A 16,436-nucleotide genomic window follows, 5' to 3' on the forward strand; every position below is an offset into this window, starting at 1 on the left:
GACAAGTGTTTAGAACAGCAAACTGAGAGAAGAGAGATAAGTACACAAATCAGAGCAGTTTCAGTAGACTGACAAGGACGAAAACCAGGCTGAAAGCGAGGAAGAAGAGATAGATCGGTGACAAAGGATAGAATCTGAGAGTACACAAGACGCTCTGAAAGTTTAGAAATGTAGGGTAAGAGGGAGATGGGATGGAAATTAGAAACAATAAGAGGGTTAGCTGTGTGTTTTTTCAAGATAGGGATGATAGTTGCATGTTTAAAGGCGGTAGGAAAGGCATAGGTGCAGAGACAAGTATTAAAGAGACAAGATACAGTATAAAAAGAGAATAAACCTCCGGAATGAGAGCAGATGGAATTAGATCAGTAGGAGTTGCAGTGGGATGAGCTTTAGCTAACAGAAGTAGCACATCGCAGTTGGAAACTGGAGTGAAGCTAGAGATGAAAGAGGATGGAGTAGAAGTAGATAAGGTAAAGTGGTTGGAGAAAGAGTTTACAATGTCTTGACACAGTGACTGAACTTTAGAGGAGAAAAAGTGAGCGAAGTCAGATGCGGACAGAGTAGAATTAATAAGAGTGATCAGGAGAAGGAGGAGAGAGGAGCTGTATTAGAGTTTGAAAAAGACGCCTAGGATGGGCAGATTGGGTATAAAGAAGAGCTGAGAAGTAAGCACGTCTAGCAGAAATAGGACAGTTATCGTAAAGGGCATGATGCGAGAAATAGGCAGAGTGATTAATGAAGATCTTGTTTTGAGCAAACGCCTTTCCAACTGGCAGAGAAGACATTGCATAGCACGGAGATGAGAGGAAAGCCAGGATTGAGAGGGTTTACGGTTGGGCTGGAAAGCAGACAGATGATAGAGTTGATCGAGACCAAGGGAGAGGGATGATGAGAGCAGATGCTGCCTCATCAGTAGTAAGAGAAGAAAAGTTCAATGAGGAAGGAAGGATAGTAGTGCAGGTATCCAAAAAAAGCGACGAGTTGAAACTCTTTAGATCACGCCAAAAGAATGTTTTTGGTGAAAGAGTAGTAGGGGAGATCTGGGGATTAGGGGACAGAAGTGAAACAGAAAGTAAGTTGTGATCAGATAAGTAAACAGTAAAGCTAATACAAAAGAAGCAGTAAAAGTAGAAAGAATGATTAAGTCTAGCAAGGAATCAGAAATGTGGGTAGGAGGCGTAGGAAGAGGTGCAAGCAGGTGAGAATCAAGAATAGAAAGAAAAGAAGAAGCAGAGCGAGTAGAAGAAAGATGAAGATTAAAATCTCCTAATAGTACAAGCGCAGTTGGGCTAGCCAGGATATGAGACAGAAGAAGATCAATATCATCACAAAAGGAACCAAGTGGGCCAGGGGGACGGTAAATGATAAGAAAAGAGATAGCATGAGGAGTGGTGAAGATTTTTAAGGTAAATTGAAAAGAAGAATAGACTGGTATAGCAACAGGTGGAGGAATAGAAGAATAAGAAGGATGACAGAGTATGCTGGTGCCCCCTCCGCGACTGCTGGCACGAGGGACATGAGCTAAATAGGACATAGAAGGAGTGAGGGAAGCAGCAACAGTCGTGTTATGGGGTAGAATCAAGGTTTCAGTGATGCATAGAAAGTGAAAGCGTAGTCTTAGAAAGAAGTCCAGTACTGCAGTTGTTTTATTACATAGAGACCTGGCGTTCCAGAGACTCCGGTCTATTGCAGCAGAAGTATTGGTGGTCAGTGGATAGATAAGGTTGGGATTAGGACGAGTATATATATATAAGCTCAGCGTCTGATTGAAGGCTATCGGGGGATAGAAAGTTGAGTATTGTTATAGTCATGAAAATGCAGACTAGTCCCTTGATGGAAATCCTGATGCCGGGTGATGGTTTGCCCGGGAGCGCTGGGGAAGAAGGAGGGTTGCAGGATAACGGCTTCAGGGCCATGGGCCGCGTTCCCGCCGCAGACAGCCGCAGAAAGCCGCAGACAGCAATAACCCACTTTGCCGTGGCTTCGCCAGAAGGCAGGACTGCAAGTTGCAGCGAGCGGGATGAAAGTAAGGCAGGGGGTGTGGTTTCTCACGTTGCCGGCTGTTACCCGGCAACGGTAACACAGCTCCACAGGTGATCCTCAAGGCTCCGGAGGAGCGGGCCAAACACTGGTGATGTTACGACTGTACTCCTGTACGGACCAAGTACTCAGGCCCTCCCAATCCGGGCTGCAGATGAAATAGAGTCAGAGTTAGACGGTTGGCGTGAAAGACCCTGGGGGCCTCCTTAGGATTGCCTAAGTCCACCAAACAATTGACCTCTCCAAGTTTTCCCACAACCTTGAAGGGTCCAATCCATTTGTCCTCTAAGGCCCTCTGCCTTGTAGGTACCATAACTAGAACTAGCTGGTCTTGAGTAAACTCAACCATGTTGGCCTTCTGGTCATGCCAATGCTTCACCAGAGCCTGACCTACTTTAAAGTTATCAGAAGCTTCTGTCATCCTGTGTGTCATTCTCCTTCGGAGACCTAACTCATAGGCAGTGACTCTCAGTGGCTTGTGGGAAGGAACACTCTCCAACCTCTCCTTAATTAGGGCCAAGGGCCCTCTAACTGGATGACCATAGAGGATCTCAAAGGGACTAAATCCAACTCCCTCCTGAGGGACTTCTCTATAAGCAAAGAGAAGGCATGGCAGTAGAAGGTCCCACTTTCTTCTAAGGGGTTCTTCTAAAGCACCTATCATGGCCTTCATAGTACAGTTAAACCTTTCTACCAATCCATTTGTCTGGGGATGGTAGACAGTTGAGAACTTGTAAGTCACTCCAGTTTTTCCACATGGCCTGCATGTAGTGGGACATAATGTTTGATCCCCTGTCAGAGATGACTTCCTTAGGAAAACCTACCCTGGTAAAAATACCAAGTAGGGCCTTAGCAACTGCCTGAGCAGTAAGTCCTCATAGGTATAGCTTCAGGATACCCATTAGCATGGTCTAAAACAACCAATATAAATTGGTTGCCTGAAGAGGTTGGAGGGTCTAAGGGACCAACAATGTCGATTCCTTTCCACCTCAAAAGGAACTCCCACCACTGGGAGAGGCACAAAAGGTGCCACATTCTTGGCTCCACTCTTGCCAGATGTCTGACAAGTGTGACAGCTCCTACAGAGTTTATCTACATCAGACCCCAATTTAGGCCAGTAGAAATATAGAGAAATCCTTTCCTTGGTCTTCTTAAAACGTAAGTGACCAGCTAAAGGAATCTCATGGGCTAACTGTAGGAACTGGTGTCTTATCTCCTGGGGCACTACAAGTCTTCTGTAGTCCCCTGGGAGAGACTCAGTAGGTTCACTGTAGAAAAGGCCATCCCCCCAGTATAACCTGTGCTTCCCTGGCTCTTGCCCTCCCAGCTGGGGAGCTGCCTGTTGGACACTCTCTTCAACCTCTGCTGAAGTCTGCCCTACTGGGGCCACCTTGTGCCAATAAAGACTGCAGCTCAGGATGGTCTTTAGGATCCAGATCTCCAACACGGGGACGGTCTTCTTCAGCTCTGAATCTTCAGCAGCTGATTCAACCTCTCCTTGTTGTTTTTCACACTCAGCCTCAGCTGGTGGAGTAGTCACAGAAGTGGGGATGTCCTGGTTTGATGCACAGGTGTGCTATCTTTCTTGTTCCTTGAGACCTTGGGTTTCCCCTTTATCTCCTTTTTCCTGGAAATAGAAGTTGGCATTTCCTGTGGACTGGGTGGTATAGGTTCTCCAAGATTAGCTCTCTGGCCATCGGTGTTCCTGTTTCCTTTTACTGGGAGGCCTGGGGGTGCTTGATACAACTCCAAGAGTCTTTAAGTCATTCCCCAGCAGGACTCTCCCAGGCACCTCACTTTCTACACTGATAGGTATTCGTATAGTCATATTGTTGGACTGGATGAGAGCTGGTAGTCTTGGAAGCAGTTGGACAGGGCCTACAGCAAGCTTAGTGAGGCCTTTGGGTGCCTTAGCAACATCCTCAGGTTTGAAAAAGGTTTCATCCATCACTGTAATGCTAGCCCCAGTGTCTGTAATGGCAGGGGTCTCCTGGCCATTTACAAGTACACTGTCCTTGTAATATTCTTTTGTGTTATCTGGAATAGAATTATAGAGATCTAAATTCTGCTGTTCCCACAGACCATGGGACACTAAAGAAACACTTGCAGGGACTCCAATTGGGACTTCAGCTAGTAGCTGAACGTTTCCACTTGCCATATGTACGTCTTCCTCTGGGGAGAAGGCTAAGAAGGCAGTGTGGGCCCCTGAAGGTTTAGCCTTGAATCTGGGATCCCCTTTCACATGGTCATTTGACCCACAAGCATAACATATTCCGAATGTTTTGACAAATGGGGGCTTCTGTTGACCTCCTTCTGGTTTGGCACCAGAGGTTTCACTAGCCTGATTCGGTTTCCCTTGTGGCTTACCCTTTTTCTGTTTGGGGCCCTCTTTTGGATTGAGGTATTAGAATTCTCTTTACCATCTTTCTTTTGTTGCTTCCCTTCATCCTTTTTCTAGAGTTGCCCCAGAATCCTTGCAGGTAGCCCTGTTGGCAAATCACAAGTCAGCAGCTTTTGCTAGCTTCTTGGGATCAAGCTCTTTAGAGTCAGCCAAGTGCTGTCTCAGCTCAGGAGAGCAGGCATCAAAAATAGATTCCAACATAAACAGATTTCTCATTCCTTCAAAAGTGTTAACGCTGTAACCCTTTACCCAACCATTTAAGGTCTTCAAACAGGCACATACCCAGGTAGCCCAAGGAGTACCATCATTCTTTTTGAGGGTCCTAAACCTCTTAAGGTACTGGGAAGGAGTTTTTCCAAATCCAGCTTTCAAAGTTAGCTTCACATTTTCACACTCCAATCTTTCAAGTTCCCTCACCTCTATTACAGCATCAGTTGCAACCTGGGGGAGCATAGACAAAAGCCAAAGAATCAACTGATTCCCTGTGAAAACCTGAATCCCATAGTTCTACTCAAAAGCACCCAACCAATCCAAAATATCAAGTTTCACCTCATACATACTCACAGCTTCCTTAGGCACGCAAGGTCTCTTAGGACCGGAAGACCTAGAAGACTCTGGGATAGAAACATTTTCAAGAGACAATTTCTTCATTTCAAGAGCATGTTGCATTTCCACTTCCCTTAGTTTGAGTTCTTGATGTTTGCTTTCAGTTTGCATTTGGAGCCTTTTGAACTCTAACTCAAGTCTCATTTTTTCAAGAGAGACAAATTCTGGACTCAGTATTCAACCTGGTAGGGTTCTTGTGGCTAAAGGTTGAGGCCTAACAGCTTGTTGAGGTAAAGAGGGGCTCATATCCTGAGACTCCTCTAACTCTTCTGACTCCTCAATAACAATAATAATACTCTGAATCATTATCATCCTAATCCACATTTTCTGAAGGAGTAGGTGTGACAGCCCTACTACTCAGACTTTGATGATTCAACAATCTTTCAATCAAATCATTTTTCTTTCCTTTAACAGTGAGATTCCTGACCTTACACATTTCCTTCAGTTGATCTACTGTTAAAATGATCAGGGCCTCCTGTCTAAAGTTATCCATATCTGGCATATTACAATTGCTTTTCTAGTGGAGCTTAGCCTTGTGAAGGTTACTATTTGAACAAAAGCAAAGCAGAACTCTCAGTGTAAAAACACTACAATTTATCCTCACCGCCTGCCACCAGTGTTAGGAAAAGTTTCAACGCAGTACTCTCCGGGACCACTACAGACAACTATGACTACAGGTATAAGCAAAACCAACCTTTGGTATAAGTCTGTACCACACAGTTTTGGTAGCGGGGCCGAGTAGCCAGGCTGATCTCAAGAGGGAATGTGAGCTGTAATGATATTACACAGAAGTCTATAATCACAGGTGTTAAAATAAACTCTTACACTCAAGGTTTCTTGGTTAAAAATACTTATTAATGTATTAACCATTCAATTATAAAACATTCAATAGAATGGGGCAATTACATCATACACACAAATAGACTTCAATACCAATTCAGAAATACCTTTCAAGAGGAGTAAAGGGTAAAGATTATTAGAACATTAAAGGTTACAATATTCTTTAGACAGTGCAAATATTTACAGTACACCAGAAGAGTCAATTCAATTCAATAGGCTCGGCCAAAGTCAATGGACTAAAGTCTTTGATAGGACAAAGCAGTTCTGGTAGTTAAACGGAAAAGTCTCTGCAAATGTTTCTAGGAATAGTTTGTAGCAAGAAGAATCATATGTTGGGTCACAAGCTGATTAGGCCTGTGAGTTGGGAAAGTTTCAAGCACTTTCACTGCGAGAGGTAAATACTCTCAGTCTCGTTTTACAGTACCTTACAAATGAAGAACAAGAGGCATCTGATGACTTCTGTTCCTGGCAGTTCCTGCAGATCTCACTGTTCCTGGGCCTCAGTCGTGGGGAGAAGAGGTAGGACGTCGGGGGACTCCCACACTGCACTGGGCCTAGTCAAAAAGCTAGCAACTGGCAAATCTTCAATTCCGGTAGCTGTAAGTCAAGCACAAAAACTGGTGTCCCTCTTCCTGGTTATTCTGTTTCCTGCAGCACTCTGAGGAAACTACAACCAGCTCCGAGATAAGGTGTCCAGGTGGCGTATGGTCGAGTTGATTGGTCCTGCCAACTCAAAGGGAGAAGTCGTCCTTGTTAGGGCTTCTCTGTCAAGGTGAACTTGCCAATTCGGACCTGCAGCAGGGCTTCACCGGGCAAACCAACATTCCAGGAGTTGCAGCAGCCATACTCTTCAAGCTCGTCTTCGGTTCTTTTGTTCCAGTGGTCGACTCTGCCTTCCAAGCCAAGAGACTCGCCTTTTATTCAGTTCTCTGCCATTCATTTGAGCCTAGCTGTCAATCACCCAGCAGGGTGGCTGTCTTTGCTGGACAATCAGTGAGCCAATAACCACAGAGTGCATTTGGGTCTCCTAGGTGACTAAGCACAGGGAGTTTCAGGCTCTTCCCTCACTTCCTGCCCACCACAGACACTCGGGCGCCAGAAGCGGTCTTCACTGCTGAAGCCCGACAAAGGCAATGGAACAAAGGGACCAAACTAGGTTTGGCGCGTAGAGACAAACTCTAGAAGGACCTTTCTAAAAAGAAATGGCAGAAAAAGAGGACCGGGTCATGTTTAAACAAAGGGGGCTCAGGCAGCATCTTGAAAAACATGAGTCCCGGGATTTAACGCTACCGGAGCTAGGAATAGTTTGCGGTCGGGAAAAATCATGGTAGTTCATTGTAAAACCAATGCCACCAGCCATTCTGAGAGGAAAGGGTAGCATTTGACTGCTACATGAGTATCTAGACACCGGGGATACCAAGTAACCCCTCCAGCACTGTATTGAACATAGGGTGTGCTGGGTTTAGGAATTTAAAAAGACTAGTAAAGTAAATTTCACTTTACTTTCTCTGGGAAACAGTAGTTTATCCCAGAGAAGGTACTTAAACCTTGGGAAAGCCTGAAAGGCTTCCCTGTGCCACCGCACTGAGGGTGCTGTGTGACACAAATGAAAAGATGATGCCTATGGAGTTGTCTAAAACTCCATAACCAAAGAAAACGCAAGAGTAAAACACATATCAAAATACATGAGCGAGTGGGAAGAAGGCTCACACTCTCTCCAGGTAACAAAAATCAAGTCCTCAAAATCCAGCAAAGTTTCTGGGGGTCTCTAAGGTGAAGGGAATTAGCACATTTTTGAGAATTCTCCGTAACAGGCATCCTAGGCTTTGGTTAGGCACTCGGCATCGATTGCACAGCTGGCAATGATGGCACAGCTGGCGTCAATGACTTCGGCGGCAAAGTCAACGGTTTGGCTGGCGTCAAATGCTCCGCCAGCATCGAAGGTGTCGACAACCTCGACTTATACTTGTGCTTTCGGCTCGACAGATCCTTTGATGTTTCGGCATCGGATCAGGGCCTCGACGGCTCACAATAGAGGATCAAACCGTCATTCCGGGCTCAAAGGCGTGTGGCATTTAGGTTGTGCCCTTTCCTTCCCGGCTTCTTTTGAAGGCACCGTAGGAACATGGCCTGGAGGATTTTGTTTTTCAAATATTTTGACACTCTCTGCTCTGAAGGCTTCCCTCTCGGCCAGAGAGGATTTTTTAGTTGGGCAAGATACCCTCTCGGGGAAGCGTCCGACGATGACGTCAAAGAAGGCGACCTATTGTGCCTCTTCTTAGAAGACGAATAGGAGTGGTGGGAGCCGCTCCTCGATCTCGACTGCTTAATCTTCTTCCTCGGTGGAAGGTTTTTTGGTCCGGGTAGGAGATTTGGGGTTTCGACCTACCGTCAATTTCCCCTTTCATTCTTTCAAGGCCTCTCACATCATTGACTAGCACTTGAAGCAGTCCGAGGTATTATGGTCTACTCCGAGGCACCACAAACACATGCAATGAGGATCGGTCAATAACATTTTCGACCCACAATCACAACACTTTTTGAACCCGGTTTTTGGGGTGGTCGGTGTCAACGAAGATGACATTTTGTTTCGATTTCTCAAAGTAATGAATTTGTCACAAAGTGAAGGAGTGCACTGTATCTCTCGAAGCGATAGCATTCGCAGAAAAACGGAACTGAAGCCAATGGTGCTGCATGTGCTATATATGCCTTGGATGACATCATCCTCGAGGGACATCGAGTCGATGCCATCGACGCACAGCGCCCTCTGCCTAAAAAAATTATGAAGTAGCTGAAGCTGGATAGCGTATATCAAAGACGAGGAATATGTGGGAGGACACAATCCAATCGAAAGCCTGCCGAACTGAAGGGATGAAGTAACCCAACACTTGGAATTCTACTGTTACTGGTGTATACTTTTGAATAAAGGTGTAAGTTTACCTTACCTTTTGAGTCTGCATCCTCTGTCATTCTTAAAGCACTGCATGTGTCTGCTGCGGGCCACTGCTTGTAGTGGTGCAGCAAAGTCTGTGTCATACTGACACTGGCACATACATCTGTGTGCACGCCTGCCAGCTGAAATGCTGTGCTGCACCTGATCCTGTGGCTCCCTGGTTGCTGCCTACACCACATGCCAGAGCCACCCACTCTACTGCAGCAGTGCTGCCAGTTTGTACATTAGAGGAGGGCCACAAATGTCCTGTAGGGTGACTAGAGCAGTGTGCTGGCATGACCAACATGATCATCCAGAGCGGTCACATTCCGGATTATTATTATTCATGATACCGGATAGCTAACGCAGCTGCTGTGTTACTAAAACTAAATTATATTTAAACAAATTAGTTGCCAAAACACCACATAAAAAGTGAACTGAGTCCCAGACAATCAGCATCAATGCCCAGAAATAAGTCTTGGGCTAGCCCTGGAAGACACCCCACAATCTAACCACTGGTTATTTCCTTCCAGTATGTTCTATGAAGGTGATTCAAATGAGCAACAAAAAGCTCCCTTTACTTCTACATAGCTGCCAGGTTTCCCACTTCAATGCAGAATATTTGAGCCAGTCCTGTGTTGTTTTTTCGCACTGCATGCTGGGACTTGTAGGCCCACCCTTGCAATGGGAAAAACAATACTACAAGTTCCAGCATGCAATTGGAAGCAAAAACAAAGACTGGCTCGATGTCGCACGCATAGGACTGGAACAATTGGCAGGAAGCATCTATGTTTAATGTTTTCCAACCTCTGGAAAGTATGTGGGTAGCCCTAATGATGCAAAATCACTCTTTTTAAGGCAGTACCAAAGCCTAAGAGTACACAAATGCTACAATGTAAATGACACTGAGAAACAATATTAGAATGCATTGTGTTTCCTCTCAGTTGCTTGATTCTAAACATGGAATTTGGAGACCATGTACTACAGACCTATTTCGAGAAAAGCAAACTCCCAACAGGTCCGGATCACAGACATTTCTTTAGATGGACCAGTTTACCTTATTGTCAATGGTGTTGTCCTCTTCTTTCTCTTCGAGAGTGAGAAGTTTGGAGAGAGCCTCCAGGGAGGAAATTGAGCGCATGCCATCCAGGTCCATTGTTTGTCTACCTAGACACACATTTCAAAAACAAACAGATTGCAGTGAACTTAACATTTGAAATGTATAGCCTAAAGCAATTACAACAAAACAGTCTCTATACTAAAGAAGACACACAGATCATTAACGTAGAAAGAAGAACTATTTAAGACAGGGCCCTGCAGCCTGTAGTTCGACAGACGTTTTCTACTACAACTCCCTGATCCTTCACCATGGACTGTGATGGCTCTGGCGGATGGAAGTTGCAGTACAAAACATCTAGAGAGCCAAAGTTTGCAGACCCACGATTTAAGCTTTGACTTGTTTGCATCTTCCATTCCACCCAGCATTACCTCCAGTTGTGTCTTCCGTATCAGAACATTGTCTGACCAATTAACCAAATGTACCAGGTGATTGCAACTGTTACCCTATATGAAGAATTGAAAATGTAAAATCTAAGTTAAGTGATGTATTGATGTCTTTTGCACTGTTTGTAATATGGGGTCCCCAATGATGAATTAATCCACTAACGTACCAAAAACCATTGAAGCAAAATAAATATAATAATATTCAAAAGGACTTCATTGCCAAACATGCCATGTACACTGCTATCATATGCTAAACTGCTTTGGGAATTCATGAACATACTTCGAAAAAAAAGCCAGGCGTATGTTGAGCACAAGCATTGCGTAGGGCACGGTTAAAATTGACTTGGATCTTGTGGAATGAGACTATGGCCCTCATTACGAGTTTGCCGGTAATGTGCTGGGGATTCTGTGGAACCGGTGGCACAGTTTCTGGCAACCGCAACCACAGAATCACCTGCACATCACAACCCCCCCAGGAGCGCACAATCTGGCATGCTGGTAACGGTGCAACCAGCATGACGGAAACACTGTCACTTTCCACTCTAATTAGTGGCACAGTCATCAAAAATCCCGGGGGCACAGTTACTGGCGTGTATCAGACAGAAACACCAGCAACGGAAACGTCATTTCAAGAACTGGATGCTCACCGGTGGCCATTTTGAAAAACCCAACCCACATAAAAACACCAACTTCCTGTTGCCATGCGATCATGTTGATACCGGTATCCTGACAGCAGTCGTGACATCTAGAGTCCCTGATGTGCGCCAGCGGAAGCCACGCTTCACAGAGCAAGAACGGACCGTGCTGATGGAGACCATAATGGAACATGCAAAACTGGGAGGAGGTGGCGCAGAAGGTGTCTGCCGTGGATCCGGTCCCATGTACCCAAAGACTGCCATAAGCGGTGGGATGACCATCAGCTGAGGGTCCGCAACCTGCTGTCGGCCAACAGGAAGGAATGTTTGGCCACTGGAGGTGGGACAGCCTCCCCAATCAAGCTCTCATGCCTTGGGACTAGAAATGCAGCGGTGTGCTGCACCTTGAAGCAATCGAGGGAGTGGGAGCGGCGGAGGCTGTTTCAGGGACACATGCAGAGGGTGGTACAACGTGCCACACAACTACACACAGTGGACAGGGAAATGTGTCACACACTACATAGAGACATGTCCAACTGCATGCTACCAAACCACTTCCAACCCATACAGTGGCCAAAAGACCATGGCCATTGCCCATGGATACCCAAGCATTGCCCCCCAAACATCCAAACACACATTGCCACATGAGTATTGGTCATGTGTACAAAGTGACGACATGAGAAGCAACACATACACGAGGCACACAATAGACCAAGATCATGTCCATGCACCACGAGCAATGTGCCCACGTAACATACTCACATGTATGCACACATCAAAGCCGAGCTTGATGTCATAACTCCATGCACAGGCATCATGCCACACAATGTATTAACTGCATGTTGCAAGGCTAAGCCCACAGGATATCACACATCGAGCATGGTGGAGCAAGCACAGCCTAGCCATCAACACAGAGGAGGAGGTCCACACCCCATGCCACCACTGCCAAGCCACAGCAGCCCCACCAACACAAACTATGGGCCCTGGGAGTATGCAAGCTGCCCCTGCAGCAACACCACCAACATCCACAGAAGCACATCCAGCTGCCCCTGCAACAGCAGCACCAACACCCAAAGAGGCACATGCAGCAGCCCCTGCAGCAGCACCACCAATACCCACAGAGGCACAGCCGGCTGCCCCTGACACACATCTGATGATGATACAGGGCAGGAGGACCAGAACAGCATAGAGGGGTAATCAGACCACACCCCCTACCATCGACCCTCCTTCAGCCCATTGGACCTCCACAGGCCACCACCACCGTTCCCCAGTATCAGGGAAATGGATGCACGCATCTGGAGGATCGAGGCAAGGCACGAGGGGATGGCTGGATTTGTGCAGTAGCAGCTTGAGGAAACCGGCATTATGCAGAAAGGTGTGCAAGCCACCAGCCGGCGCTATGCCCATGCCCTGGGCAACGCCACGTGCGCAATGGTCCTGCTGGTACAGAGGGTCCGGGAGGGGAATGAGCCAATCTCTGCACTAGCTGAGTCCCTTGCCCTTTCCCTGGAGGTGACCCTAGAGTGCAGGGATACGGCTGGTTCAGACCCCTCCCCTTCTACCATCACCACACCTGTCAGCTCCCTTCAGAGCAGCCCAAGGCGCCGCTCCCTGTGCCTGTCAGGGTCACCAAAAAAGGGCAAGCCCGCTGACAAGAGGCCATGGAAGTGAGCAAGTACAACTGTTAATGTGACACTACTACATCCTAGGGGGTGTTTTGGGGGGGGGGGTGTTTGGGAGGAGATGGTAGAGAGGGTTAGTAGAGCAGGGAGTGGTGGGTAGGGTTAGTGAGGAGGGGCCGGTGGGGAGGGTTAGTTAGGGAGAGGGTGGTGGGGAGGGGGTGTTTAGGAGGGGGCATTGAGGAGGGTTAGTTGGGGAGGGTGTGCTGGGTTACACATTTCCTGATGATTGTTACTTTTAAAATACATATGGTTGTGCAAAGGCATTTACGTCTGGACATCCATTTTGTGAAGTGGTCTGCTTTATTATTGCGCTGCATCACATGCAGTGTGTGCCATGGGTTGTATGCAGTTGATGGGTGCTCAAAGGTAGTTCTCAATGAGCTCCTGGCGGGCTGCACGCCCATCCCCGACAACCCTATCTTGGTGTTGTTGCATGTCCACAGCCGCATCCCTGTCACCAACGTCATGCGTCTGCTGGAGTCATGTCCATGTCCAGGGATAGGGGTATGTTTCGCCTGATGCACATATTGTGCAACATTGCACAGGCCAGGACTATTTTCCACACCTTCACTGGTCTGTACATTAGTGCCCCACCTGAGTGTTGTCGGCACCAAAAAAATGCCTTCAACAGTCCAAAGGTCTGCTCGATTGTTATCCATATCCGGATGTGAGCGGAATTGATGCTATTTCCTGGTGAGTCTGGGGATCTCTCACAGGGGTCATCAGCCAAGGTAGTAAAGGATAACCAGAATCACCTCCATGGAATGGGACACAGGGAGGGCCATTAGATTCAAGTAACTGGACAATACATACATATAGGGATGTGAATGAGTGACACATGCATCTGGGTCTGTGAACTTGCTGGCCCTCATTCACCTTGATAGACCCTGTGACAAGCAATACTGGTCTGGCCGTGTGTAGGGTCTGTCTCCCAAAGATGGGTTGATGGGGTGGGTGGGGCTGAGTCCGGATATGATGGGTATTGTGACATTGCAGTGATGCATTCTGGTACCTGTATGGCATTGCATGTGCCTGTCGTCTGTGTTCAGATTGTGATGGTGTGTACATCCTTTCGCACATGTGGTAGATGCCAGTCGTGGCCACCCATTCTTGGGTGCCAATTGTGTGCCTGTATTGGCATAGTGGCTATGGGCCATGCACTGCTGCCAGTGAAAGTCCCCCTGTGCCCCGGTTCCCATGCAACTAGATGTGTGTGTTGATGGTTTCACTCACCCAAGAGCCAGGTCAGCTTTCCCACATAACGCGTCATGTACACAGGCAGGGTGCTGTTCTACAGGACCATGGAGTCATGAGTTGATCCCGGGAAGTGGGCACAGCAGTGGGACATCCTCAGGTCTGCATCACAGATGACTTGCACATTCAATGAGTGGCACAGCTTATGGTTTCTATACACCTCCTCTGTGGCAGCCACAAGCTCTATATGTGTGCAGTCCACTGCTCCCAATACATTGGGCATGCTCGCAAGTGCATGAAAGCGGACCTTGCTGGCGTTGACCTATGCCTGTGTGGTTGGTAGGGCAATGTGCTGGGGCACATGGTGCAGGAGGGCATCCAAGACCAGCACAATTGAAAATGCAGGCTGCAAAATGCCATGCAGCTCGCCGACTGAGTGCTGGAATGTGCCAGTGGCAAGAAAGTGCAGCACTGAGACCACCTTCAATAGTTGGTATGGCATTCCGGATGCCTATATGCTGTGGATGGTCTCCCTGTTCAGGTGGTATAGTGTATGGATCTGCCTGTCAGTCAGGGCCCAGGGTGTGATCTTTGAGCAGGTATATGTGCATGCCTCCAGGGTGCCACTTGCATGCCATTGTTCCTCTGTATTCTCCTTCTCATCCTCCTCCTCCACTGCCTGTACTCATGTTGCAACTGATGCAGCTCCTGCGCATAGAGATGCACACCTGCATGCAGAACCTCCAGGTCCATAACTACTGCTACGAGGGGCAGCATGGTTAAGTTGGCCAGTGTGTGTGGTGTGGACCTTTTCAGCAGTCCTAGTGCTCATTGTGTGCAGCTGGGTGCATTGGGTGCCGGTTTCCAGCATGGATTTGCCGGTGTTTCTGGGAAAATCGCTGTTGTAATGCTGCCTTGTTACCTTGGTGCTGTTGTTTCCGGCACAGCTTATGGAAGTTCCTGTTTCGGTTCACTGTGCTACCAGCAACGGTAGCACAGTGGATGCTGTTACCAACACCATTGTTACTGTCATTCCTTCTCGTAGTGGTGCGGTCTGGAATGTGTGCCTGTAACTGGAATTACCGGCACGTTGTTTCCAGACCACCACACATTGCTTCCAGACCAATGAGGCCCTATATCCCAAATGGCGGTTGTATTCTGCAAACTCCAAAACAATGCAAATGCCACAGTCTGTCAATTTCGAAAGGGAACCCCTTAGTCAGATAGTCTGCAGCTACACCAAAAAAATTCCGAACACAAGAGGGAAACATTTTTTCCCTGGGAGAAACTCAGAGCAGTTGCTATTTGGATGAATTTTCCACCAAAATGACCCGTGAGTAGCAGAGGAATGCAACATTTGGCATTGGGAGCAAGTTCAACCTACTGGCCCACGGTGCAGCGGACTGAGCACATTGTGTCATTGCCCAAAGTACCATTCAAATTGTGTATTTAACATCCAAATAAAGGGCAAAGTACAACAATGATTTAGAACTGTTATCAGATAAGTTTTTGTTTTTTTTAATCTTTATTTCACATTTGTTCCATCACGTTACAGTGCTACAATCAGTATTCAATATCAGCACATTGTTGTTAACCCCTCCTCCTGCAATACAACCCCCCCCCCACACATTAACTAGAACAACTAGTAACTCATGGCTTGTAACCTACAGAAGTTTCACCATGGGCTCGCCCCCTCTTCCTCACACAGGTCCCGCTCATCCTGCCTTCCATACCCACCATCAGTCTCCTCCATATCCCGCCACTCCCCCATCCTACCACCCCTGACCGGGAGTTCAAGGGGGTTGTCATCCGGCAAGATAAACAGTGAGTGAACCAGGCCGTTCCAGGCTGCCACATTCTCTGAACTTTCTCTCATTCCTGCCGGCATAGCACTATACCACACTGCGGCCTAGGCTATCGACCAACGCCACAGATCATTCCACCACCCTTCTATAGGTGGGCCCTCCCGAGTTTTCCATGCCATGGCAATCCTCCTCTTTGCCAACACCCAGCCTAGGTCTACCAATCGGTTTACTGGTTTAGCACTCTTTGGGCGTGGGAACACCTCAAGTAAACAAGCCTCGGAGACCAGGCATATCTAGTTACACCTCCTTTTCTGACCCTCAATTCCATCTCTCGCAAGAACCTTCTAACTACTGGGCACACACAGAACATGTGCATCATGTCTGCCTCTCCCTCTCCACACCTGGGGCACTCCGCCCCTGTATTGAGCCCAGGAATTGTAAAATGGGATGCAGAGTCATATAGGCCCTATGAAGCACATAGAACTGGGACAGCTTAAGCCTATCATTCCTTGAACCCTTTTTTTGGGTATAACAGCATTCTGGACCACTCTGGCTCTGTAAACACCCTGCCTATGTCCAACTCCCATTTGCGCCTTAATTTGGGGACATCCTTCGATAATGCTGCTAGCAGTCCCTAGTACAATTTGGACACTCTATGCCCCCCTTCTGAAACGTCATACAACAGCCCCAGTGTGCCATCTTCTTCCAGGAGACTTAGGAATCCGGGCCACCTCCTGCGTGCCTTATGCACTAATCTGGAATATGTCATGAACAGTCCCTTCTGCGCCCTAAATCCTT

At 47.3% G+C, this 16,436-nt stretch overlaps 1 protein-coding gene across 2 annotated transcripts in view; it reads right to left on the reverse strand.

Annotated features, from left to right (window-relative positions):
• The window catches only part of DNAAF6 (dynein axonemal assembly factor 6), a 502,401-nt gene that overhangs the window by 422,984 nt on the left and 62,981 nt on the right, over positions 1–16,436 (reverse strand). The window contains exon 2 of one of the 2 annotated variants that reach the window (XM_069613060.1): positions 9,877–9,986. In XM_069613060.1, coding sequence (XP_069469161.1) covers positions 9,877–9,986 — 110 coding nt within the window. The remainder of the gene's footprint in view (positions 1–9,876; positions 9,987–16,436) is intronic. The other variant, XM_069613061.1, reaches the window with a different exon arrangement.

The sequence above is a fragment of the Ambystoma mexicanum genome, chromosome 5p (genome assembly GCF_040938575.1).
Source record: "Ambystoma mexicanum isolate Mex_15411 chromosome 5p, UKY_AmexF1_1, whole genome shotgun sequence".
Taxonomy (NCBI): Eukaryota; Metazoa; Chordata; class Amphibia; order Caudata; family Ambystomatidae; genus Ambystoma; species Ambystoma mexicanum.